The sequence below is a fragment of the Ambystoma mexicanum genome, chromosome 1q (genome assembly GCF_040938575.1).
Source record: "Ambystoma mexicanum isolate Mex_15411 chromosome 1q, UKY_AmexF1_1, whole genome shotgun sequence".
NCBI classification, from domain to species: Eukaryota; Metazoa; Chordata; class Amphibia; order Caudata; family Ambystomatidae; genus Ambystoma; species Ambystoma mexicanum.
This window is the reverse complement of record NC_090922.1, coordinates 909,084,931-909,112,658: the sequence shown is the minus strand read 5'-3', so window position 1 is coordinate 909,112,658 and position 27,728 is coordinate 909,084,931. Positions and strand designations below refer to the sequence as shown.

The 27,728-nt window shown below is 44.4% G+C and overlaps 1 protein-coding gene across 1 annotated transcript in view; it reads right to left on the bottom strand.

Moving 5' to 3' along the window:
- The window catches only part of LOC138559368 (putative ferric-chelate reductase 1), a 482,214-nt gene that overhangs the window by 260,814 nt on the left and 193,672 nt on the right, over window positions 1-27,728 (bottom strand). Inside the window, exon 8 of the mRNA XM_069642735.1 lies at window positions 27,182-27,250. Within this exon, the coding sequence (XP_069498836.1) occupies window positions 27,182-27,250 (69 nt within the window). The remainder of the gene's footprint in view (window positions 1-27,181; window positions 27,251-27,728) is intronic.

The following is a 27,728-nucleotide window of genomic DNA, read 5'->3' as shown; positions in this document are numbered from 1 at the left end:
GTTAGGAACAGAGCCTACTGAATCTACCTTAAAAACCTAGCCGTATAGCAAACTCTCAGACTTGTTTTTCTCCGGTATTTAAACTGCATTACAAAAGTGTTTAAATATTGCATTGTGAAACCTAGGCCTTTTCCCCACTATACAGGCCTCTCATAGTTGGTGTGTTTTCTCTGGTATTTAAATTCCATTACAAAAGTATTTAAAATCGCATTATGAAAGTTGTGCCGTTCTGTGGTTTTGCTTCCTAGCAAAGCACTCATCTATCAAACTTCTACCATTATCTAAGCTCCTGTCATCTTGTCCAGTTGTCTACTTGTCTCGTCTCTCTCTGTCTCGTCTGCCTGGACCTCTACCATGGTCCTTCCCTATTGTTATCCCCACCCCCTTCCTACTCCCTTCCTCTTCTCTCCTATCCCTACCTACTCTATGGTGCTCTCTGTCTCTCCCATATCTTCTAACTGCTTCTCTATCGACTATCCTGCTCTCCTTACTAAATCTGGTAGGAGGAAGTTCAAAACGGACATCCTGGTCTCCAAACCAGACCTCCCTATCGCTGATACCTATACCCGTGCCTCCTCCAGGCAAACCCTCACGAAATCCTCTTTGTTGTTCCCTCGCCAGACCTATGGACTCTAGATATGGTCTCTGTGCTCTCTCCTTTCTCTTATTCTGCCATTAATGGTGGCACCTGGTGGGAGGCCCTCCTTGCCTCCTTCCACTCCTCTAAGGTCATCATTAATGTGTACTTGAATGGTATCATCTTGGTCCAAGGCTCTCAAGCCAATCTTCTCCTCTTTGATAGACGCTTCCCATTTCAATTTCCTTTCTTCTTCTGCTGTCCCCTCTCTACTCTCCATGGTATCCTTGCCTCCACCTGCTGTCTCCTCCTTGGCTACCTTGCCCTCTCCTCCTTCCTCGACTGCCCCCACTCAAGCTTCTTCTACACCTGCACATGGCAGGGCATACCTCTGATTTGTACCCCTCCCGGGAAGTCTTTCAAGGACAGCAACCTTCTCCATGTTGCCACGCTAAACTCTCACTCAGCTGTCAAACACTCCTCTGACATCTGCCGCCTCCTGGAGGAACTTGACAGCGATGTCCTCAGTCTCACCGAGACATGGTTCACGGCCAGCTCGGTCACGAGCTTTGGCACTCTCCTGCCTGATGGCTAAAAGTTCCTCTCCTCGCCCAGATCCAACCGTTCCGGAGGGGGTGTAGCCCTGATCTTCCCTGAGTGGATTCCTGCCTCTGTCATTCCTACGCAGGCGTACTCATCTCGTGAATGCCTCGTCTGCAGGCTCTCTCTCTCTCTTGGCCATTCACTTACTGTGCCTACCATCTATCGGCCTCCTGGTCAGATCTCCTCCTTCCTCTCTGAGTGGGTGGGCCTCTCCTCTTCCCTCCTGGTCTCGACCACTCAACTCCTCCTTCTTGGAGACTAACATCCACCTGGATGCTTCCCGTCCTTCCTCTGGACTCTGTTGTAACCTCTGTGACTCTCTCTCCATCTCTATTCTCCCCTCTGGCACAAATCACTCTGAAGGGCACACTGTGGATGTTCTGATCTATTCAGACATTCGCCTTTCGATCCCTCTCACCACTCCTCTCTCCTGGAGTGATCACTTTCTCCTTTCCTCCCAGCTCACCCTCTCTACCCTACAGGCCAAGCCAACTCCAGCACTGCCACCTACCTTCTCGGTTATCCGACCCATGAAGCGTGTGTCAGTTTAGAATTTTGCTGCCACTTTCCACCCCTTGCCCCCTTGGCTGACTCACACCCTGACACAGCCCCTTCCATGGTCCACCCTGCTTTATCTGATAATCTCTATGTTCTTGCCCCTATCATGAGGATCCTCTTGAAGCCCAAAGCCAAGTGCAACTCTTGGTATGACTCAGACCTCGCCACCCTTAAACGCAAGTGCAGGGTGCCTGAGAGGAAATGGTGTGCTTCCAGTATACCCTCTGACAAACTGGCCTGCCACCTGCTCCAAAGACAATACAGGCTCTCTGTCCGCACCAAGAAGAGAGCCCACATCCAAGATCGTGTCTCCGTGGCATCTAACAACTCAGCCAAACTCTTTCAAATATGCAAGGAGCTAGCCAATCCTGCTGCAGTCTCTCCATCTCCTGTCCCCTTCCAGGCCCTCTGCACTGTCCTGGCTTCTCATTTCATCTCCAAAACTCTCTCTTCCTCTACTTCCTGCTCTTCCTCTGGCCCTTCTTCGGCCACCTCTCCTCCCTCCTTTTCTGTCTTTCCCCTGTTCTCCCCAAGCAAGGTTTCTAAACACGTCTGATCTATGAAAGTCTCACCAAAACAGGTTCACCCCTGTTCCTCCAAAACCATCAAGGACCACATTGACACCCTGGCTCCTGCTCTGGATAGCTTATGCAACCACTCCTTTGCCACTGCAGTCTTCCCTTCCCCCTGAACTACTCCCTTGTGCACCCCTTCTTAAGAAACCCTCTGCCGACCTTTCCTGCCCAACTAACTGTCGCCCAATCTCCATCACTCCTTTCCTGGGCAAACTTCTGGGAAAAGCTGGGCATCAACCAATACCTGACACTTCTTGCCCACCAGATTGCCGCTGTCTTCTCCAATTTTCAGTGTTATGTGGATGACACTCAACTCATTTTCAGGGTCCCTTCCGCCACCTCTTCACCTTTTCTCATCTCTGACTGTCTGTCTGCTATCCAGGAGTGGTGTGCCACCAATGATCTCTGTTTTAATGCCAGTAAGATTGAGATTCTCCTCATTGGCACCCCTGCTCCCTCCTTTCATGTCTCTCTCTGGCTGGCCTCTCTTGGCCCTCTTCCTGCTCCCACCTGTGAAGCTAAAATCCTCTGGGTCATCTTCGACTCCACACTTTCCTTCTCTCCCACATCTCTGACATCTCTAAGAAGTCACACTACCAGCTGCACCTCCTCATAGGTATTCTTCCTTTCCTCTCCTTCCCCCAGAAGCTCACTGTTTCCAGAGATCTGGTTCTCTCTAGGCTGGACTATTGCAACAGCCTCTTTCTAAATCGGCTTGCCTCTATTCTTCACCCTCTGCAACTCATCCAAATCAGGACTGTGAGACTTGTCCTTGGCCTCAAGCCCAGGGATCGTATCTCTCCAGGACTGAAATGTCTGCACTGGCTCCCAGTGGCGACAAGGATTACGTTCAAAACCCTCTGCATTGTCCACAAGGCCTTCTGGGGTATGGGCCTTCCTTCTCGAGCTCTTTGCTCATCCACCTCCAACTCCCTCAAGGTCAGTGGCTTCTCCAAGCAACGAGTTGGTGGTAGATCTATTTCTGATGCTGGGGCATCCCTCTGGAACGGCCTCCCGCCTCACTGAATCTTGAGGAGAACCATTTCTGGTTCCATAAGCATTCTTCTTTGCTTCTGCTTTCTCTCCTCCTTTCCCCTGCTGATCGCCTTGCTGAAACTGCACTGGTTACCTCGCTACCTTCTGATCTTGGGCCCAGGTCCCATCCCCGGCAGTTGCACCCCTGCACTGCCCCCTCTGGCAACCATTGCACTTGGGGACTGTATCTGCATCCCTACAGCCCCCTGCCAGCACTTGGCATCTGATGTCTGCACTTACCCTTGCACTTGCCACCAGCTGGCCGCACTTTTTATTTCTTGTCTTTCTTTCTTTTTACTGTTATCCTATGTACTACACTATCTCCTTCCGCTTACCCCTGCACTTTTCCCCCTTGCCCCTCCCCTTTACTGTCATAGTAATGAAAATCAATTAGGTAATTTGACAGGTGAATGAAAGTGGGTCTCAAAGTCACCAACATCGCCAAGTATTATTATTTTAAAAAGTGTGCTATAGCATCAGGATCAACAAAGATTACTGTTACTGCAATCATCAAATTTTACATATCATCTTCACTGTATTAAAATCTATCCAAAGACTTCTTCATTATCGATGCACTAATTTCTTCAACCTTTCTGTTTGTTTTTTGGTTTGGGCCAGCAGGTTCAACATATAATGTAAGTGAATGTCGCCATTTGACAATTGTCCGCCCAGGGCCTTGTGTCTCCATACTCCCCTTTGAAGACCCTGTCTCTGCAATCAACATATCTTTATGTCCTTTCACTAGGTTCTGGGTCTATTGCACTCGCTTCATCCATCTCCCTCCTGTATCAATGGCAGTTCTCACCTGGGACCATGTGCTCACAATGGTGCTGGGTGGATGGGAAAGCACAAGGAGCCGAATACAATGTCCAGCACAAATGGGTTTTTCTCATGGGGACCATCGGTCACATGGCCACCCAAAACCAATGTCTCCATGCTCCCTTTTGAAGACCCCAATCCCTGCAATCAACATATCTTTGTGTCCTTTGACTAGGTTCCAGACATTTGCACTCGCTGCACCCATATCCATCTCCCTCCCGTATCAATGGCAGTTCTCACCTAGGACCATGTGCTTGCAGTAGGGCTAGGTGAAAGGGAATGCAGAAGGTGCTGAATACCATGTACAACACATATGGTTCTTTCACGCAGGGACAATTGGTCACATGGCCACCCAGACCTGGTGTCTCCATACTCCCCCTTGAAGACCCTGTCCCTGCAATCAACATATATGTGTGTCTTTTGACAAGGTTTCAGCCCTACTGTGCTCGCTTCATCTGCATCCATCCCCCTCCCGTATCAATGGCAGTTCTCAGCTGGGATGATGCTCTCACAATGCACACCCAAAAAATAGTGAGTTCTGTCATGGTGGAAGTGTCTAAATGTACATCTTCTGTTGCCATGGAGAAATATGGTTTCAGTAAATCCATTGAACTGCTGCAATCAAGGGGAATGCAAATAGAACTGATATAAACTGACAGGCATGTTGGAGTAACACATCCCATGGGAGAGCAGTTCCGCACATAAAACATCAATTTGATGTATTGCATGTCACAAAATCAATACTAAAAAAATAACAGTTGCGGGTAAAACAGGGGTTAAGAAGAAATGTTAAAATGGACGCAGTCTTTCACTTGTGAGTGTTCTATACAGATTCTTGGCGAAAAGTGGCATTGAATGTTCCACCATAGTTCAAACGTGCTCTCATGGAAGGATATACCAGCATTTTAACGATTGTGTACCTGCAACTTTAAGTGAGGACCACAAACATTGCACAGCCCTTCAAAACATTGTATGCGACAAAATGCTTACCAGACATATGAAGGTCCTGATGGAATTTTACCACTTGGTCATTTGGAGGTTTTCCATAATATGTGCCTAAAGTACAGGCCTAAAAGTTAGCATTTTAGCATAGATGGTAGAGAGGCCAAAACAAGGTTGGCTGTCCTTGCTCACAATGAAAACATTGGTAAGGAACAAGTTGGAACTGCAGATACTTTCGGTATGGTTCGTTGCACCATGACATTTACAAAAAGAAGAAAACAATGTGTGGCAAAGCAAATATTAAAGCAGATGGATTTTGAATTTGTGAAAGATCTGATGTTAACTGTGCTGATAACAGAATATGTTTCCAGGGAGCAGTCTATGCCACAGAACATTACTAATGTGGTAGGTCCTCGAAAGGTTGAGCTTGTTGAAAATGTTGACTTCAAGATTCATACTAAGTGGTGTTGTCTTTGCAACTTCATCCAAAGCAAGTTTCAATCATTTGTTTTATTTTTTAAACTATTCACTAAAACAAATATTTTAAAAAACTTCAACAGTAAATATTTGGGTACTTTTATTGTGATCCATTTACTTTTTGTTCTTAAATGTTAGCCAATATTTATTACTGAATGTTTTTTATGACCTTTTCATTATTTTTTTTGCATAAATAGTATTAATTGTTATTATACCAATAAATGAGCATGGCAATATTTTATGTCTCTACTTTTCCTGCAAAATCATTACAAAGAATATTTATTAAAAATTCAATATTCATATAGTTATTTTTTCTATTGTAATAGGTCATTTAAATTGTTGAAAACAAGAAAAGGCACCAACATGGCAAGGCCAGCAGTGCCAACATTGAATCATTGTAGTCAGACGGGTAACTTTAAATTTGTTTTTAAGAATATCTAAATACAGGGTAAAAGAACAGAATAAGATTAATTTACCTACATTGAAATATATAACCATCAATATTTACATGTTATATCACATACCCAAGGGATAACTTATAATGTTTAATAGTGTTGAAGATGGTGCTCATGCAGTGGCATAAGATGGACAATCCTGCATCCAAAACAACTATACTCAATATGAAACCCATCGCCATGATCACATTAGGATTTTTCTTGCAGACAGGACATGGACTGACAGAAAAAGAAAAATTAGTTATATGGTTGATAGTAATTGTAGGTCATGGTCTTCCCTTGGACAACACAGAGCAAAGAGGCTGACAGTATATTGCTTTTATCATACAACAAACAGGCCCTTTATTGTAAATTATTATGCAGATTACTTCTCAGTCGCATTGCAAAGGCATGGAGGCATTGAAGTAGTATAGCTTGACACTTCCACAAATCCTCTTCAATACGACTGTGGCAAAAAATGCTTCTTTTTTGTATATAGTGATTTCAATCCGTATGTATCTGTCTCTATATATCCACCCACCTCTTTTTCAACATCAATATAGATATCATCTGTATATCTCGCTGTATACATCTCTATGTCTGTCTTTATCGATCTGTGTTTGCATGTCTCTATATGAACAGTTCCATTGCGCTCCATCATTATATCTGTGTACATCTCTATTGATGTTTACATAGGTATATGAGTCTCTCCATCTACCAATATCCATCTGTGCCTCTGCATCGTACCCATACTTAGGTCTCCATCAATCTGCCAATCTGCATGCATCCCAATGGCCACAACCATATGTACATTCATCTATCTTATTGCTTCTCTGTGTAGAGTTATATCGCTTCACATATCTATATTTGTTTTCTATATGTCTATAAGCAGGATGAGCAATGCATCTCTCATTTATATCTAGTTGTGTATGTATGCATCTAACTATCTATTTATAATGGATATGCATTCCCATCTATGTGTTTGTTGTTGTCTAGCCATAGCTCTCAAATATATATATATATACACATCAATGTGCAGATCCATCCATGTCTGTCTATATACCGTTATCCATATGCATGTCTCTATGGCTCTATCCATCTCTCCCAGCAAATGTAACTATATGTATGTGTTTTCATATATATCAATGTATACGTTCATCACTCACTATCCATCTAAATGTATTCTTGTCCCTGTATGCATCTTTATATATGCCTCTATCGCTTGGTCTTAATAGATCAATCTCAAAGTCTATCTCTCTATCTGCATCTTTATCTATCCATCACTCTCTATGCATCTATTTATACCTGTATACATTTGTGTTGTGATCTATAAACGTGTGTGTCCACCTCTGCAGCTCAACAGATCATTCTCCACCTAAACACGTAGTTCACACCCTCTGTCTATATGTCTGTCTGTCTCTCTGTATAGCTTCATTATTGTGTTTTTCAACCTTATATAACGTATTGCAGGTTCTAATATGCCATTGGTATGGCCAAAAAGCATTGTGCAGATGAACAACGTTTTGAAGACCATTGTCAAATATGGGAGATGTGAAGAGAGGATTAATAAAATTAGTTTGTGCATTTTTATCCAGCACAGAAGGTGTGTAGGGAGTGGCTATGTAGCTAGCAGCAACACAGTTATTAGGTGTGGGAATAGCCACAGTGACTCATTTTGAAGGAGGTGGGAGAGTCAGAAGGATCAAATAATGTGAACTGTTGGACCACATTTTGCATGTGTCTAGCTGTATTTGGTAAGAGGTGGCGATGCATGTTTTTGTTGTGTTCAATCAAGTAGTGATTATTGAGAAGTGTAAAGGTGGGTGGGCCATGTCCGTGCATGATACAGATATGTTTTGTTCTGATGGGTACTTCACTTTACATTGAAGAAAGTCTAGGACCTGGTTGTAAAATCTCCTGCCACAGTAATGCCAGCATATGTTTGATCAATTCACAGTAGTGTAAATCCCAAAAAATAAAAATAAATAACCCAACACTGCACAAACACCCAAGCTCACATCCAGCATCCCCAGCACCCAGAGCACAAGCTCTATACCTTGCATTCTTTAAACCTATCAACCAGACTGATATCGCCACACATGGTACCCTGGTACCCTCCACCCAACAGGCAGAGTAAAACACAGTACTGGGCACCTATTGCTGCATAGGTGTAAGAAGGTAAGTGGTATATTCGATGCTGGCTGTCTCAGTAGACAGGATGCAAGTACAGAAACACATGAACTCACCTGCCACCTGGGTGTAGGTGTTGGTGGTATATTACAAACTGTTACTATCAGGAGAATATTCAGCATTGCAAAATTTGTGGGGCATGGCATTAAAAAATTCCTGCTATTTGTCATCCCAAATCCCCCCACATGGTGACTTGACTCTGTATCCTCCCCATGCAATATTCAGATATGAATGGGACTTAAAAACATGTGGCCAGTAAGCCCTGCTGATAACACACTGCCTGTAGGGTGCCAGTCAAACTAGCTGAACAGGAATATCTTCAGTTTTTTTCTAAATACCATAATTGAGGGTTCCTCTCTAAGACTCAACGGAAGGCTGTTCCAGGCAGTCAGGGATGCTGAATAAAAGGCTCCTTTCTTAACCTGCGACAATCTGCAGGCAGGAATGTTCAGTTGAGTAGAGTTATTAGATCTCAGGTTGTGTACACTGGATTTTACAGCCAGTTCTACCTTCAGATAGGCTGGGCTGTACTTCTCAAACATTTATAAGTGATCAGCATGGGATGGAAGAAAATTTGGTCTTTTATCGAAAGCCAGTGTAAACTTCTTCTGGCCTCCGATGTATGGTCACTCTTCTTGCGGTCCATAATAACTCTGACCGCATTATTTTGCACAACTTGTAGTCGATTGACCTCCATTTTTGTCAAGCCAATTAGGAGACTACTGCAGTAGTGAATTCCTGACCCCATCATCTCTATTCTCTTTTGAAATAAATGGTCGCACATGCGTCATTAACTTGATATAAAATGAGGCCGAAGAGACCAGGCTGCTGACTTGGGTTTTCATATTCAAGTTTTGATCAAAGTAGACCCCTAGAGTCTTAACTTTGTTTTAATCATGCAACCATCAATCAGGAGATGAGCATATTCCGATTCTGTCTTATGGGTTTTAGCTTCAGTCCCGACTACCATCTGCTCAGTTTTACTGTTGTTAAGCAGGAGGCCATTATTACACATCCAACTTTGTATCAGGCCATATAGCTAGTTGATGTTGGACTCATCCTCTGCAAAATTGCCTGACAGGCGAATGACACATTGTGTGTCATCAGAATTGTTGGTAAATTCGATTTTATTATTTTCCAGAAAACAGAGGAAAGAAACAGTAAAGATGTTGTAAAAAATCAGAGATAAGCAGGCCCCCCTGTGGCACACCTTGTAAAAGCTTAGTGGGTCTAGCCTCTGCCAAGACGCTACTCACCCTACATTGGCGTTCACTTAAGAAGGAGTTGACCCAATGCACTGCTGACGAAGAGATCCCTGCCACCTCCTCCAACCTGGCGACCAGTAATGCTTGGTCCACCAGGTCGAAGGCGGCGGACAGATCGAGGAGCATGAGCATGACCATTTGTCCCTGTTCCATGTGACTAAGTAGTCTAGACTTGAGGTCCAGCAACGCTGTCTCAGTCCCATGGCTCTCTCTAAATCCAGACTGCCATCTATTCAGAATGTTATTAGCTCTAAGATGGGTCAGGACTTGCGAGTACGTCACTCATTCTAGGATTTTAAGAGGAAAAGGGGAATTGGAAATAGGCTAGTAATTCAGTGGATCCAGTGGACAGAGACCAGTTTTTCTTTCAGCAAGCGGGTAATCCATGAGTTCTTAATACTTTTAGGGACACAACAATCCCTAAATGAAGCATTAACGAATCTAAATAGTGTCGAGATAAGAGCAGAAGAACATGCCTTAATGGCCAAGGCCGATCAGACAAACCATTTACAATTTGTGGGTTTTAATTTTTCAATGATTATAGCCAATTCAGTTTCACTTATAGGTTTAAAAGTGAATTGTTCTTCTGATTTCTAGGTTCTATACATGACATCTGAGGTGTCAAGGTCTTTAAGAGTAGTTGCTTTTTTGGAAAAGACAATAGTATCCTTGATGCTCTTTATTTAGAGCCCATAGCATCTTGTATTTGGTTGCACCAATCAGCGTCTCTAGTGACTACCTCATTATTGTCATGCTTAGGATTTTTTAACTCCTTCAGAACTTTAAAAAGTTCCCTCGGTTGGGAGTGTGCTTTAAGTATGCAATCATCTACGTATGATTTTTTTGCTATAATAACAGCTGACTTGAATCTTTTTACTGCTATTTTATAAATCTCTTTGTCAGACTCTGTAAGAGATCTTTTCCATTTATAAAGTGTTTTGATTGTTTCACTTTTTAAAGCTTGCAGGTCTGTGGAAAACCATGGATTAGTCTGCCTTTGGATGACTTTCTTGTTGTGCCATGGGGCTAATATATTCACAGCTTTCTGCAGAATGTGTTGATATACCTCTGCAATTTTATCTACTGAGGTGCGATCATTCAAGTTCTGTTGCAGTGGAATAAGCCATGGACCAAGAGCTTCAGATGTAAGATTTTTCATGTTTCTGCACTGTATCATAGATGTAATAACTTTATTACTCATAACCTTTTCCTCATACACAACCTCAAAGTGTATGAACAAGTGGTCAGACCAGGGGCAAGGATATATATTCGGACTAGCTAGGGTAACATTGTATCCTGCTATCCAATCCAGAGTATTGCCTTTTACATGTGCAGGAGTTTTCACAAATTGTTTAAAACCAAGGTCTATAAGAGCTTTGTCAAAAGACTTAGCCCGGAAGTCATTCCCATCTAGCAACCAATAGTTAAAATTTCCTAAAAGTATAGTTTTAGTATTGGGTTTTAAGAAGGAAAGAAGTGGTCACATATCTGTTACGTAAAACCATGCATAGGTGATGGGGTCGGTACATGAGAATCACATTTATGGTACTCTCCGCGTCGGTTCTCACTTTAATATGGAGGGTGTTGCAACTCTCCAAATTGGTGGGGTCGACTCTCCACAGATCTAAGATGTCTTTATAGATGAATGCAGACTCCCTCACCCCCCTCCTTCCCCTCTAGTCTATCCTGGGACAAAATATTGTATCCCTGTGGTATAGCCAGAGCAAGCGAAGGCCCAGATACTGCATGGCTCCAAGTGCACAGAGGTTGATATTCTGAGCAGATATGTATGTGGACACCTCCAGGGCATGTTTAATGAGGCAAGGTGTATTCAACAATAAACATTTCAGTCCAGGGCTAACTTCACCAGTAGCTTTGCTGCTTATAGGGGTGGGGACAGTCAGATGTTGAGGTAGGCCCGTATAGTTCCCCAGCGTGATTTTATAACAAGCATTCGTGTGCTTAGCATGACATTCTATGTGTCCTATATTATCATTATCTCCAGTGTCTTGGAGAACTAAAGGGTTAGTGTCTGAGGGTGTTCTCGTACTTGGAAAAATCCCTCTCAGTCATCAGTCCATGTCTCTTATGTTCCTCCATATGGCCTGACTGTATTAATCCGTGATCTAAATACAGATTGCGTGTTTTGCTCAAACGCGAGCAGACCCGGGATGCATGTTCATTCATGTGAGATGTTATTAGCAGGGAATCTGCCTTTTCTTTCGCAATGATTGCCAAAACGGATGTAATGCTCATAATTTACCTGAAGGGTCGCAGAAACGCGGCATAGTACTGTAGGCACTGGAGCGCAATGGACTGCCACAGACCGGCTAGTCCCGATCGCGCCGGCGCGTTCATGCCAGGGGACAAAATAAATATGTTGAAGGACTACAGCCCAACTGGATTTGTAGTTCTCCTGACAGAACCATGTGTGCAGAGGAAGTAAGCGCTGATTCAAATCGAACAGCAGGTGATAGAAGAGATATACTGGACTATGGAAGGAGAGCGTAATGCTCTTAGTTAAAGTGACATGTGCAATTTAAAAATAAAGCAGTACTTATGAGGACTCAAACAGGAGGCAATATCCAACACACTAAAACAATAAGATAAAAACAATTAATATAACAGTGAAAACGGACTTTGAGCAGCAAGTAGAGTAGATACAGCAGCGCTATGCAAAAAATACAATCTATCAATTGTGTGTGCTCTGGGGCTGCAGGGTCTTTATAATAAAGACTTACCTACATCACAATGCTTCTGCCTCAGTCACTTCATTTGGTGAAGAGGAGTGAGATCTGGTGGCCTGCGCTGACAGCCTGACATGCAGGGTTGCTCTGGATGTGAAGCGATTGCTGGCTGGCTGGCAGGACAAAGGAGCGTGCTGTTTTTTAAGACCCCACGCTAACCCAGGAAGAGCCTGTGGTGCTTCAAAACTGTGGATCGGTACCTGGGGCCAAGTGGGGCGAGCCGGTGAAGGAGGCTTGCGCCGGAGCATGTCATTCACTCGTGGTTTATAGGAAAGGATCCACAAGGGTGATCCTGCATGGCGTCCAATTTGGTTGCCGCAACAACAGTAAACAAAGTGCAGATGGACCGTCCGTGTGAATCTCCCTCGTCTCAGTAATAAAAAATAAAAAACTGCTGTAGTGTTACAATTTGGAGAAAGAAGTTAAGGCTGCAGCTGCACAGACTTCATAAGGGATATTTGGCATACACACAAGTAGAATAAAGTGTAATAATGTCTGTGACTGTACTTCCACCGCAAACTTCTTACCAAATCTGGGCACCCAAGTCACGCCTTGGAAAGAATGGAAGCAGTATTGGGGTAACTACCTGAGTGCAGTGGAATATGAGGGTATAACACCTATAAAAAGAAGATGATATTGCTGCACTCCTTGGGGAAAGAGGGCCAGAAGAAGTACAGGGAATTACCACCCCTGGCAGAGAGTCAAGGGAGGGGGGACAGAGATGTATACCATGAAGCTCTTCTTCAGCTGGATGCCTATTTTGCACCTAAGACAAATATAGTGATCAATCATTATAACGTTTATACATGGAAACAGGAAGGCAATGAATCGGTGGAGGAGTATGTCAGTGCTTTGAGAAGTCTGTTGAGTTCATGTGAGTTTACAGCTAGGATGGGGACGGATTAACTTATTAAAGATCAGATCATCATACACACGCATAATTCAATTGTACAAGAGAGTTTATGGATGCATGGAAATCTGACTCTGGGGGAAGGCATAGCTAGTTCAAAGAAAGTAGAACACATGCAATTGTGCTCTCGCACAATAGTTGAAAAGAAGAAAGATAACGTGGTGGAGTATTGTTCGAGGAATGGCAATAAGGAGCAAGTTCCGATGAATTTGATTGCTAAGAAGAATAAGATGGGAGGAGTGAAGAAAGATGAACCACAAAGGGACTCTGATGCACAGGGGAAAAAGAAGAAAGTGAATACGGCTCCTGAGGGATAAAGAAAGAGATGGTATAGATGTGGTTTGTTGGGTCACATCACCAGTTCGAAGCTTTCCCCAGCCATCATCCAAACCTTTTCGAAGTGTCAGCTTAAGGGGCATTTTCGGGGCCCCATGCCATAGGAAGAAAAAAGTGTCATATATCCAAGAAGGAGAGGAGGAAGAGAGCTTGGATCATGAGGATAGAGTGATAATGGTGAGGGAAGTGCCCCAGTTGCAAATTCAGGATTGAGTGTTTCCCGGTGAAGGTAATGGTAGACAGTTGTTCAACTTATTCCATTCTAACCAATGATAGATGGAAGAAACTACTGGAAGGAGGATTGAGGGTTCGTCTCAAGCGTTCAAATGTTAGAGATCCTGGGAGATATGAAGGTTCCAGGATTGTTATCATTGGAATGTTTCAAAGTTAAGTTGAATACAAAGGAAGATTAGCAGTGATCAGTGTTTATGTGGCAAAAAAGGGAGTGGACATTCTTGGTTGGTGAGATCAAGTAGCTTTAGGAATTAGACTGGACCCCAGGAGGGCAGAGCCAGTGTTGATGGTGAACTGTGATGCTAGTGAGGAAGAGCGATTTCCTGAGGTGTTTACTGAGGAGGTGGGATGTCTTTGTGGCTTTGCTCACAAGATTGTTGTGAAACCTGGGTCATAACCAGTGAGTCACAAGTTGAGACACATCCCAAAGTCAATCATGAGTGAAGTTGAGTCTGATCTGGGGAGACTCCTAGAGAAGGGCATCATAAGAGGGTTGAAACTGCGAAGTGGGTCAGCTCTATAGTAGTGGAACGGAAAAAGAGGAGAAAGATAAGTATGTGTGTTGACCTCAGGGAAATCAATAAAAATATTGTGGTGGACAGGCATCCATTGCCTTTGACAGTGGATACGCTGAATAGTGTCAGGGATACATCAAATGTCACAAGCTTGAATCTCTCAGCGACATATCATCCGGTACCACTCACAGAGGATTGTCAGTTGCTGACCACGTTTATAACACCTTTTGGTCTTTTTTGTTTCCGATGCATGCCGTTTGGTTTAGCCTCGGTTGTGGTGGTTTTTCAACAGGTGATGAACAGAATACTTAAAGGGGTCGAGTGTGTGGGGAATTGAAAATTTTAGGAGGTATGTTTGGGGTCGGTGGTTCGTAGTGAGGACTGATCATAAGCCAGTAGTGGAGGTGCTCACGGTGAAGGGAATGATGAGGGCGACACACAGGATTCCACACATTTGCTGACAAGTGCAAAATTACGATTTCAGGGTGGTGTATGTGCCTGAAGTACTTAATCGTGTGGTGGATTTCTTGTCAAGAGTGACTTTGGGGGTGAAGGCTAAAGGTAAGGAGGATTTGGTCTGTGGGATGTATTGACCCACTCCACTATGCTATGCGGCATCACCCTGGCAAAACCCTTGTGCGCGCCAAAAACCTACAAAAACCATGTGCTTCAACACACAAAAAGAGGGATGCACAACTAGCCACCCATGGTGAATATGTGGTGGGATAGAGCACACACTGACAGAAAAGGTGCCAGTGGGCTCCATGACCAGCAAACAGAGTACAGAGGGAGAAGCAGCACTTTGCAAATGAAATCCCCAAAATGTGCCTACAAATGATATTTGCTTTGTTGCCAAAAACTCCAAAATGCCTATAAAACAACACTTCTCAACATTCAAAATCTTGCCTGGTGCTAAAATTAATTTATCTAATGAAACATTGTGAACATACAAAGTCCTAATGTGAAGAGCAAAACATTCTTCAGACAAACTGGATGTCTTAAAACTGACAGACTATGCCAAAATATGGGTGCAGTACCCGGAGCTACCTGAATGACAGATGTCAGATGAGTTACTGATGAAACTAAAAGTCTGCTGGATTAGCAAAACATAAAAAGGATTGTTGCCAAAAAGGAATACATATTTTAGTTGTGTTTTTTGATCCCACAGATTTGAAGGCTAAGAAAGTAATGTATCTATGCTTGATGCAACAAATTTGGTTTTGAAGGATTTAAAAAGTTCATTAGCCTGCCTGAGCTACAAGAACTGGAAAAGCAGGTTTCTCCCAGAAGGAGGGCCTTCCTCTCAGCATAAACTCACGGGGAGGTGCTAATTGCTGGTTAGAAGGTGGTCGTAAATGCCTCCTGGAAGGAACAAACAAGGAGGGGGATGCCCCTGGACGGCAGGGAGACAAAACAGGGGCGGACCATCTGTTTCTAAACATCAACAAAGAACAATTCTTAAAGCACTCATAACTTGTCATCCAAAAGGGTGAGAAATATAAAAAGGACAGAGTTGTTAATTGAATTTTTGGCTGCACGTGTGAAGAGGCGGTAGAATTGTGTGACATGTTCTGGACAGGAATGGCAATATATGTGGTTTTATGCGAAATGTATAATTGTTAGAATTGTGAAAATGTACACGCTCATTCCTATGTTAAACACACACATTTGTGGAAAGTTGCCTAAAGTTTGGAAATTGTGTTCATAGCAAAAAGGACAAAATTATGTAGAAAGTTGAAACAAGATCCCACCGCTGCAGGGTTTTGAGGAATAGATGCTACATAAAATATGGAATCTGTGTGTGTGATTTGTATAAAGGTGACCAATGTAGAAATGTCCATTTAGTATCAAATCCGATTTTGAGACCAGTGGCAGTGGGGAAGGTTTCTAAAGATTGTAAAGCAAACCATAAAATGTGACATAATCCGGCCTTGATCCAATCACTCAAATTGCAAGATGGAGATGAAGTGTGGTCCTATCCCACCTGACAGGGGCAAGCTTAGCTAAGCCGGCCCATACACCCCCTTTGTGATGTCATTTTAAAGGATAAATAGAGACAGCTGACAACACATAGGGACTCACAGATCCACTCACTTTCCTGATTCCGGCGAAGCACTCTGATCCAGCATTCTACATCCAACTTCAATATTCTTCCAGATCCAGAGGCCAAGACTCTTGCCAGCAATATAGAACTATTGATTTCTAGCAAGGCCCAAATCCTCAAATGTATTCTCTCCACCCAGTAAAGCGCTGTGTGGTGTGAGAAGGCCTTTTGAACCAGTATCCTGAAATTCTCTGGCTTGCCACCATTAGGCTTGCCTGAGGAACTTGCCATCCAGCTGATTCAAATACCCACAGACTAGGAGGGCAGATTGTGTGCCAATCGGGCGACCGGCCTCGCTGATCCAGTACCGTGCCTGATGTGCTATCTTTCCTAGACCAGACCCAATCCTATGACCAGAGCTGACGGTCCAATTTAATAACTGATCCTGTCAGTATTAATAGGAAGAACTGTGGCCCATAGTATATTTGCATTGTCTTATCCCTATCTCAAACCCATCATCCTCTAGTGTAAGCAAACCCATTTGTCATTTTCAAAAGTGCATTTCTGTTTTCCATTCTCATGCCTATTTTACAAAAACGACCTTTACTAAAACCTCTATAACGCCCTCAGTTTTTATGATAGAACTCATACTTGTACCTAACATCTGTAGCTATCCATAGAACCCAAAACCACATTGCAATACAGTGTAATTCTCCCGTTATAGCAACAATCGTGCAAGGAAAAGTTTGTCGCGATTCTAAAATACGGAAAGGTTTTTACACATGTAAAATAGCTTTAAAACTGCTTCCAACTTGGACTTTAAGATTTGAAATATTTTCTTTGGACTAAATCATTGATTGTGATTGTGTGCAACTGTTCAAAGCAGCTCCCATAGGAATTTACAACAATTTAAGTATTTTTGACCATATTTGGTGTTTTTTGCCCAGCCAATTCTCAGGATCATTTTAAAGCCATACTGACAGCTGAAAAGTCAATTCCATTTTTCACTTGTGTTTTATGGATGAAGGTAGGACTGATATTCTGTGTGCTTTGTGCTATTCCTGAATACCTGCTCTCTCCTCCTATCTCTTTACATTGCCTATTGGGGGTTGAGGGGTGTTGCAGGGGGAACCTCTAACCATAGTGCTATCTGATCTGAACCAACACAAAAGTATTATTTTCTGTGCTGCATTTGTTTTGCTTATTACTTATTCCTAGTGTATTAAAGATATTATTCAGTGTTCTGTCACCCCATTGGTGATTGTTGTTTATCTATTAAAACATATTGTAACTACATTTTAAATACATAAATAAATATTTACCTTTGCCAACTAGCCTGAATCCTGGTTCAGTGTGACCCGGGGGTTCTCAGGAGAAGGGTGTGATATAAGTGGTATATTATTCAGAATATTGAGCTTATAGACAAAAATAAATAAGGGTTTCAGTTGTGCAATACATGCTGGGCTTTGACTTGGTTGTGTGCCGAATTGAAATCACTTACAGCTCGAGGGTGAGGAGGAGATGGTAGCTGTTTTGGAGAAAGTGTTTGTAGATGAGTATGTTGTTGTCAAGAAGGAGGATTAGAGGAGAGAAGTGTTGGAGGATTTTGCTCTCAGCAAGGTGGTAAAGTGGATGAAGTCAGGATGGCCAGCTAAGAGAGAAATTGCTGAGGAGTTCAAGGCTTTTTGGGAGGTTAAGGATCAGTTCACGTTGGAAGATGATTTACTTTTGAGGGCAGGGGTGCTAGTAGTGCCAAAGCGCTTCAGTGGAAGTTGGTGGACAAAGCTCATGAGGGGAATTCAGGTGCTACTTGCACTAAAAGTAAGTTGAGGGAGAGATACTGGTGGCTTGCTATGGACATAATGGTGCAGAGAATATTTAGAGAATGTGTGGAATGCAGAAATAGTGATAAAACATTGAAGATGCACAAACAAGAGTTGTCGCCGGTGGTGTTGCAATCTAGTGCATGGTCTCATGTTGCTGTGGATATTTTGGGTCCGTATGAGATTTTGGGGAAAGAGAAAAAGTTTCTGATTGTGTCAGTGGACTATTTCCCAAGGTGGTCAGAGGTGAAATGGGTCAGGAATTTTACCAATGCTGAGGTTATCAGGTTTATGGAGCAGGTTTTTAGGAGAGAGGGTTATCCTGTGGAGGTGGTAAGTGACAACATATCACAATTCTGGAGTGCAGAGATGTCCAGTTATGCATAGAAGAAAGAGATCAAGTGGAAGTTAACATCCTTATATAGGCCACCTTCGAATTGACTGGTTGAACGTTTTGAATGTTTCAACAGAGTACTTGTGGGTGTGATTGAGCAGGCGGTGAGAAATGTAATTGATGCTGGGGAGGCAGTTAAGAAATTGCTGTGGAATGTGCAGGTGTCTCACAATGGAGTCAAAGGTATTCCGCCTTTCAGAGTCATGCGGGGTAGGGAGGTCAATTCTGGGCTCAATCCTGGGTGGGTGAATGGTGTGGCCGGGACTGATATGAGTAATGAGGAGATTGTGGAGAGGTTAAGAAAGAGATATTTGGAGGTGCAGGAAAGGTATAAGAAATACTGTAAAGTCAGGTCAGAAAACAGAGGTAAGCCACATGTTGAGGTAGTGGTTGGGTCATGAGTGAGAGTGAGGCATGGTGTGCATGTGAATAAAGGGAGATTGAAGATTTCCTGAGCCCAAGAGGGTGGTTGAATTATTGGGCAATGCGGTGAGGGTGGCAGATGTTTTCATTTGGAATTTGACAAGGCTCTGGCAATTGAGGGAGCAGAGTTGGAAAGGTTGATGTTGGGTTACCCTGAGTTGGTGGATCGTTGTGGTGAGTTTGGTGATTGTGGAGAATTACCCGGGAGAAGCCGGGCCCTAGGTGATGGAACCGGTACTAGGTGGATGAGTTTGCAAGTGGTGTGGGTCTGGAGGGGGCTATAGGTGCTTCAAGTGTTGATGTCAAGGGAAGGAGGAGAATTGAGCCATTGTGGATGAAGGATTATATCAAGTAGTGCACCTGTCCGGAGTTATTAGTCTCGACCTTTATGTTATTTCTAGTAATTCATTGTAATGAGTAGACGTGCATGTTATTTCGAGCATCATTTTGTGTTCTTGGGTTGTTTATGGTTTTCTTGTTAGGCATTTATTTTTGTTTTCTTTTGTTTTAGAGGGAGGGGTGTGTGTAGTTGGTAGCTCGAGCTAGGGTCTATTATTGGATTCTCTGTTGTTGAAGCCGGGGGAGGGAAAGGGCAGTTGGAGGTTCCTAAGGGGACTGTTGTATGTTGGGTGGGCTACGGGGCTACAGGGTCTTTACAATAAAGACGTACCTACATCACAATGGCCTCTGCCTCAGTCACTTCACAAATTCGGTAAAATTAAAAAGAGGATTAGGGGAAATCTACTACTATCTTATTTAATGTGTGTAAATATCCAGAGGATCAATCTCTTAAACACCTGCCAATGGACTGTGAGGGCCCTTGGGCCGTACGGTCCCTGCTATTTGCCAGTTTTGGAGTTGTATCAGAGGGTTTTTTGCCTGATATGTTTTGGGATAGGTTTATCTCAGGGCATAAAACAGCACTCACAATAGCAGTGGTACAGTTGCTGGAAAGTATCAACATTGTGTTCTAAAATGTCATATTATGTCTGTGGCTCATAGAGTACAAGTGCTCCTATGTTCCATCAATTAATCGGTAGAGTTTCTCCAGCTGTATTGGTATTCAGTGTTTGGGGATGTATGGTGCCTATCAGTCCTCTGGTGTTGTTTAATGGCCTTCTTCCAGCATGTTTCATCTTCCTACTTCTTTCTCACCTTCTCTCATGATTAATTGGATATTAGAGTTTTATGATATGTGTTGTTGAGTTTTAGATTGAATTTAGTTTTGTTTTACTATGACTTAATATGAGTTTGTTTAGGAACTGTTTTATTTAAATTGTAACGGTCGTGTGGCTTTGTAAATGTTTTTTTTAACCAAATACAATTAAAAAAAAGAAAATTGCACATTTATAATCACTCATGTTTTGGGCATTTGCCCATAGTGGAATAGCGTAAGAGGCATGCATGCAACTTATACAACCATTATTGATTACCTGAACATTAGCCTCACAGTGTAATTTTCTTTTTCGTTATCAAAGGAGCTACAGTTACTTATGGAAAATGACTCTCCTTTCTCTTCCTCATCATCCTCCCTTTGCAAACCCTCTGTATCCCGTAGACTTATTTATTTCATGTATTTCATTGTGCATTTCCTATAATAATTTTGTTCTCTGCATTTGGATTCTGGTAATTTTATTTATGTAGTTGGTTCTTATGTGTTACCATTTTTGTTTCAACCAATTTTACTGTGTATTACTCTTTATGTTTGGCTTATTGGAACATACCCGAATTAGTGCCCTGTTTTAAAAAGGCCGCTGTTAGGTCGAAACACGTGTCAACAGAAGGGCATTTTATACAATAAAGGCACTCTTGTACATTTATTTTTGATTCCTCATCTATCCTCATCTATACGTCGGCCTCATCATGAGTTGGCCGGTAGCCCTTAAATCCGGCGGAAATGGTATTAGCACCAGCAAAACCACTCTGCCGGTTCACATCTGCAAAACTTGATAGCTGTGATAGCGCCAGCTGTAATAGCACCGGCAACCAAACGCGCTATTAGAGATCTATCACAAATACAGCATTAGTGCACATACTGCTGAAAATACCCTGGGCCAAATGCTGGAGGTAAAAGAACACATGAGACAGCAATAAGGGCTCAGGTGGAAACCATGCACACGAGGCGGCCTACAAAAGACCCACCCATGACCCACACACCCTCCCCAACACTATTTAGCCATTAGGAGCAGGGAGGAGACAGCAATAAGGGCCCAGGTAGAAACAATGCACACAAGAGGCCTACAAAAGACCCACCCATGACCCACATACCCTCCCCAACACTATTTAGCCATTAGGAGCAGGGAGGAGACAGCAATAAGGGCCCAGGTAGAAACAATGCACACAAGAGGCCTACAAAAGACCCACCCATGGCCCACACACCCTCCCCAACACAATTTAGCCATTAGGAGCCGGGAGGAGACAGCAATAAGGGCCCAGTTGGAAACAATGCACACAAGAGGCCTACAAAAAGACCCAGCCATGGCCCACACACCCTTCACAACACCATGTTTACATTTGGAGCCGGGAGCCTTGCTGTGGACATGTACATGCTGCGCCTGGAGCTACAGAGGCCTGAAAACCAGCCCAGGGCCCTCAGAGCGCAGGGGGGCAGGGAGGAGGAGGAGCAGGAGGAGACCAGCATCAACAAGGTGGCCAGCCATCCCCAGGGTCAGGCCAACACCCTGGACCCTGACTGATGGGCAGTTGGTGTCTGAGTACTGGCTGGACAGGGCAACCATCACCCAGTTACTGGACACAATCCAGGGTGACCTAGCCAGCCGGATATCCATCAGTACTGCTGTGCCCCCACTTGTGAAGCTTGTGTCCATCCTACAGGACCTCGGGACTGGCAGCTTCCAACACACAGTTGCCATGAAGCATGGTATGGACCAGTCCACCTTCAGTGCCATGCTGGGACAGGTGCTGGATGCACTGCTGCTCCATATCAATGAGCACATTGCATTGCCAGCCACGCAGGCACAGATCAACCATGTCAAGGCACAGTCCCATGCCATTGCCCAAGTCCCGAAAGTCATTGCAGCCCTAGACTTCACACATGTAGCCCTAGTAGCATCCCAGGACCATGAGGTGGCCTACATGAACCGGAAGAGTTTCCACTCCCTCAACATGCAGATGACCTGTAGCCCTTACCTGACTTTTGCCCATCGGCGTACACGCATCTGTGTGGAAATGGCATTCGGATTGCCGAAGGCACGTTTCCAGTGCCTAGACCGTGCGGGAGGTGCATTGATCTATGCACCAGAGAAAGTTGGCAAAATCATACTCACCTGTGTCATGCTGCACAACATCTGCTGCAGCAGGCATGTGCCACTGCCCCTGGATAGACAACCACCTGCGGATGGGAGTGACAATGAGCATGTGCCCGTAGCTGTGGCAAATGCACACAGGGATGAGGGGAGGGAGGGGAGGTTGGCCAGACAGGCATTGATTGACAATTATTTTTGATCTGGTGGATGGGTACATGTCACAAATATCACTCTTAAAATAAAGAGCACATTGACACAATCGAGAATGTCCAAGCTTTCTATGCATTATGACCCATATTTATTGATTGTGGAACAAACTCCCTCCTCCATGAAACACCCCGACACACAATCCTTCTTGCACCTTTTAACACCCCAGCACACAATCCCCCCCTCGCCCCTGAAACATCCCAAAACAGAGCAGTTGTGTCCATGTGGCCGGGACTTAGCCCAACTGTGCTAGGTCCATCTATGACGGTAGTCGACACTTCCCATGTCCAGGTCCCTCTGGTGAGCGGCATGGGAGATTGCACAGGGAATGTCACCTGGGTGAATCCTCCAAGGATCCCTCTGTGGGTGTCGTAGAGGTTGATGGGATTGCTCCTGGCGGACAGATTGTTCGCCTCCTGCATCTGTTCTGCATGAGCAGATTGGCCCTCACACAGCTCACAGACTCTCTGTCCATATCCAGTCTGGGCCTCTGTACAGCCCTCAACCACTCTACGGGTGCGGGCATTGTCATGCGCCATGCTCTTGGCTGCATTATGGATGGCATGGCTTATTGCCTTAATGTGCCGGTTGTGGATCGATTTTCCGCTGGCGTTCCTCTATGACGTCAAGCCATCCTATTACAGGTGTTGACAGGGGCAGACCAGGAAAGGGGCAGAAGAAACGGACAAAACATGTAAAAAACAGTAAAAGGCAAAAGATTTGTAGGTGCTTTGAGTCATGCTTTTATTTAAAACACTGAGTCCTGAAACCCATGGAGAAGGGCATGCTGCCTTACAGGAGACTGCGTTGTCCTCTCTGTAGGCTTGAAGCATGCCAAAACTACAATGCCCAGCATGATTTGGGCATGGGCAGCAAATCAGGAAGGAGACCGGGTGTGGCGCGCTACCGCGCATGCGCAAGCCCTGAGTCACGGGGCTTGTGCATGACAATCCAAGCAGAAAGGGCATGTGCAGAGCAGCTCTGGCGAATATACACGCGAGGGGCACCACCAGACCAGCAATCTGGCCCCTCGCTCCCTACAGATTAGTGCTGCTGCATCGCAGAGGTGTACTGGAGAAGCGCATGGGGCCAATTCTGCCCGAACAACCACCTCTGCGTCTGCATGCAAAGCTAAGTAGCCGCGCCTCTGGCGGATCACCAGTTGCTACTTCCTTGATTTATTTCTTTTGCACTGCAGCTGTGACTTCTTATTTAGACACACGTAGACACGTTTTGTCAGCCTTAGGAAAACGCAACTCCCAAAGACACAGAATGGAAAAAACACATGCTGCAAGCCACACGCGGCAATGCTCGTGCCAGCATTATTGAGTAGCATTAAGCCAGCAAAGTTTAGGGACAACACCCCATTGGCGAAAGCCACGTGCAGCAATGCACATCAATAGCGATCCCAAGAGTCTGTGTGTGTGTGTACGAGTGTGGCACGAGGAGAGAATGACCGCAAACTGTATTAACACGCAGTAAATCTGTACTTTTCCTTTGTAGCTTGGACCTTGCCTGAAAGCTAAGGACACAGCACAGGACTGACAGCTCTCGACTGGCGACGACCAAGGACCACATATCTGGACAAGGACTACTTGACAGCTAAGTGTGCATGCATTTAATGTGTAATTCAGTGAGTTGTAAACTGGCATTATGTGAAATTTGCCCAGTTCTTATGTTGGTATGGCATTGTGAGCAAGTCTGCTTATTGCAATTCCATGAACCGTGTAGCAGTATTCAAGGATTGTTAGAACCACCTTGTTTGACAGGTGGTAAAAGGTGCGCAACAATCAAAACCCTTTCCAAAATTCCCCAACCCTATCCATAACCTCTACCTATCCCTCTCTCCGGTTATCCTAAACTCACCCATACCCATCCACTAAACGAGACCCTACCCGTCCTTCCCTGCTCTGGTCATGAATGTCTGCATAAGCTCTGACTTGCAGGCGTCAAGACCACTGCCGGAGTGGTTGGTTAAATCCACTCCTGCGCCAGGGACCTGTGTGATCGTGACAGGTGTGGTGTGATTGGCCTGACAAGGCTGCGCGGGGTTGTTGAGGAGCTGACGCTGGACATGGCAGCCTGTCTGGTGGGGCTGCCGTGGTTGGAGGGGCTGCCTTCAGGGGTGCCATTAAAAGGGGTGTCCACATCGGGTAATGGTGTGCAGGCACAACATACAAATGCAGGGACATGGGGAGTGTCTGTTTCCTTTGGCACCTGCTCCGGGGTCCCTCGGGGTGTGCCCATCTCCTTGAGTTCCACTCTGGCTGGGTGAGAACACTGGTGCAGCGTGTTGTTCCTCAGTGGATGTGTGGCCCTCATCCGTGTTTGCCCCACTGGTGGCTACCTCCACATCCTGCAGATCCCTGGTGGCTTCCAGCGTTTGAGGCGGTGACACCCTATTGCCTTGTGGACGTTGAGCCGGTCTAACTGGGCTGCAGTGGGATGACCCGAGATGTGTCCTGCCTTGCCTTCTCAGGTTGGTGCCTTTGTGGGATGGTAGTGCTTGTCGATGCACACCTCGGCATGCGGCTGGATGTGCCTGCTTCTTCCGCATCAACATTGCCCTTCAATGATCACTGCATGCCTGTAGGGTACATATGGTGTGGTATGAGGTGAGGGCAGCATACATTTGTATCATGCATTTCATGCTTTATAGTGGGTTAGGGCACATTTTGTATCATGCTTAGCCATTACATATTTGGTGTTCACTATGTTGTGATTGTTGTAAAGTGCTACAGGGGAGACACACTGCTGGGACATGTTAGTGTGTCATCTTCAGGTGTCTGTTGTGAATGGACAGCTCCCATGGCGCTGTATGTGAGGGGGGGCTTTGATAGGCATGCACACATCATGTTGCTGTGGACTGAAAATGGATCTGTTTCCATTGGGGCTAACATTGATACATTGGAGGTACTTCAGGCAAGTCATGATACCTGGGGGTGCTAGGGTACGGTGGTACAAGGGAGCACTCATAGGTGGCTGTGGTGCATCACACACATTGCAAACACATAAATTCACACTGGGTTTTGAGGGGTTGGCCTGACAGAATTATGCATTTTTGAAGGGGGGGTTGGGGTTCTCACCTACAGACTCCTGGGTGCCGGTACCAGCCTCCGATCCTCCAACTCCCTCAAATGTGCCCATGTCTATTGGGGTCCTCATCTGCTCCTCCCAAGGGGTGAGCTCCGGTAGTGGGGGTGCTGGCCCTCCTCCAGTCCCCATGCTCTCTCTCTTGTGCTGGGCCAGGAGTCCATGGACACAGACCTGCAAGTCGTTAACTGCTTCCGGCAGTCCTCCCTCTCTATCCCTGGGCACACAGCCCACCGCTGTCACCTTCTGGCTCACTTGTCTCCAGATCTGGGTTCGCCACTGTGTACGTGTCTTGAGCTGCTGTGGCCCATACAGCTCTTCTTGATGGCCCATGACTTCCACCACAAGTATAGCAAGTTCTTGGTCAGAGAACTTGGGTTTTCTGAGCCTGTTTAAGGCTGACTTGCCCCTGGGATGCTCCTGTGACATATTTCAGGCTTTCCAAGAGTGGATGGCTTACAGGGGCTGTGATTTTTGGCGGATTTTGATTTCCAAAATTGCCACCACTTTGTTTCCCGTTCCGGCCGTGATACATTTCCTGCGGCGCTAATAGCGCAGTAGCTCGACGGTTGCGCACTTCGTGCTGGTTTTTCGGGTTCACAGCCACTTCTTCTACCTGACACTATTTGTGTTAACGCCAAGGCTCTGTGCGCGTGCACGCCAACTCTTGATCTGGTGTTGTTAACGCTACACATCACAGCATTAACGCAAATAGCGCTTGGTGGATATTAAACCAGGAATACCGCCCCACTCGTGATTAGGTCCATATGCTAACTAACTCAACCACTTTTTGGAGGGACAGCACCATACTCAGGTACTAAACCATATCCATTAAGTTCAGGTAAGGTTTGGGTATACCTTATAGCACCGGGAGACAGTGCAAGTCCATATATTTCAGATTTTCAATGGTTAGCGCAGAGTGAGCAGAACCACCCCAAGATTGCATTCAACCATCATTTTGACCAGTCTTGCCATTCCAACAATGCTCTTTGACAACTGCAGGTGTACCACAAGTTCCCACTGCCAAAGCTAACAAGCTAAATGATTGCCTGTTAGAACTCTACTTTGCAATGTGTAGGGTTGGTGAGGAGTCCAATGCCATCACAGATTTTCTGCAGCACTCACATCAGAACTCATGATGGAGTGTGTGTAACAATGTGCCAACGGCAGCTGCTGTATAATGCCTACATGTTTATAATCTTTAAACAAACCGTTGAATGGATTAATAACAAATTTGCAAAAAGCACACTTTTGGCATCAGCCGATGCTTCTTGTGAACAACTTGCCACAAATTCCTCCAGCGGTTCAGACTCTTCAAATATTGTGAGCCTGCACTAAAATGTGCCACAATTTTTACAAAACTGCATACAACATTTTTTTTTTTATGTATTTATTGTTTGCTTGTTAGGCGCTTATACAATAAGAAAATACTGTTTCAAAGTGCCAAAAGAATTCCCAAAAGAATTCCCCAAAACATTCCCAAAAGAATTCTGAGCTACATCATATTCTGTACTATTTGGGCCATGTTGTCATGATAGAGCCAGACAGAGGCACATCTATGGCCGCTCTTTACATTTTTCTGCATCCAGTTAGCATCTGTAGCTGTTTGAAAAGATGAGGAATATGTGGGAGCATCACTGTGTCTTTAATAAATAACCGTATGACGACTAAGGCATTTTCTACATTGGAAACCAGAAAGAAATCATAAACTTACTGATATCATCCCCTGGTTTTCCGTAGGAGATGTTGTTGGTTCTGAATCTGTTGGACTCCCTGAAACAGACTAAAAACAGAGAAAAAGAAAACGTGGTTATGGGTTTATAGCTTGAAAACAGAAGCCAAGATGTGTCCTTCTAGGAAAAATACTCATTTGAGTGTCAGGACCTCAAGTCATTGATGCTGCATGATGGGCACATTTTATGTATGTGTTTATTAATGTATGGTTTTTAATTTGAGAAGATTTTATTGTGCCAACTCACAAGTGTACTGCTTCAATATATGAACATTGTGTGATGTATTATCTTATGGGGACATATTATTTATTAGTTCCACACACAGATTTAATAATATTAAGGATTACATTAAAATCTTTTGAGATACATTGTTAGTGGGTCCAACTATATCAATAAGGTTCATATATCTTTACTAAAGGCATTCCATATTAAACGAAGAAGCACATCAATTATGGTATAAGTAATTACCTCAACAGCCCTCGAAGAAGAGTGCTACATATCAATGTACATTGTTTACTCATTTCCTGC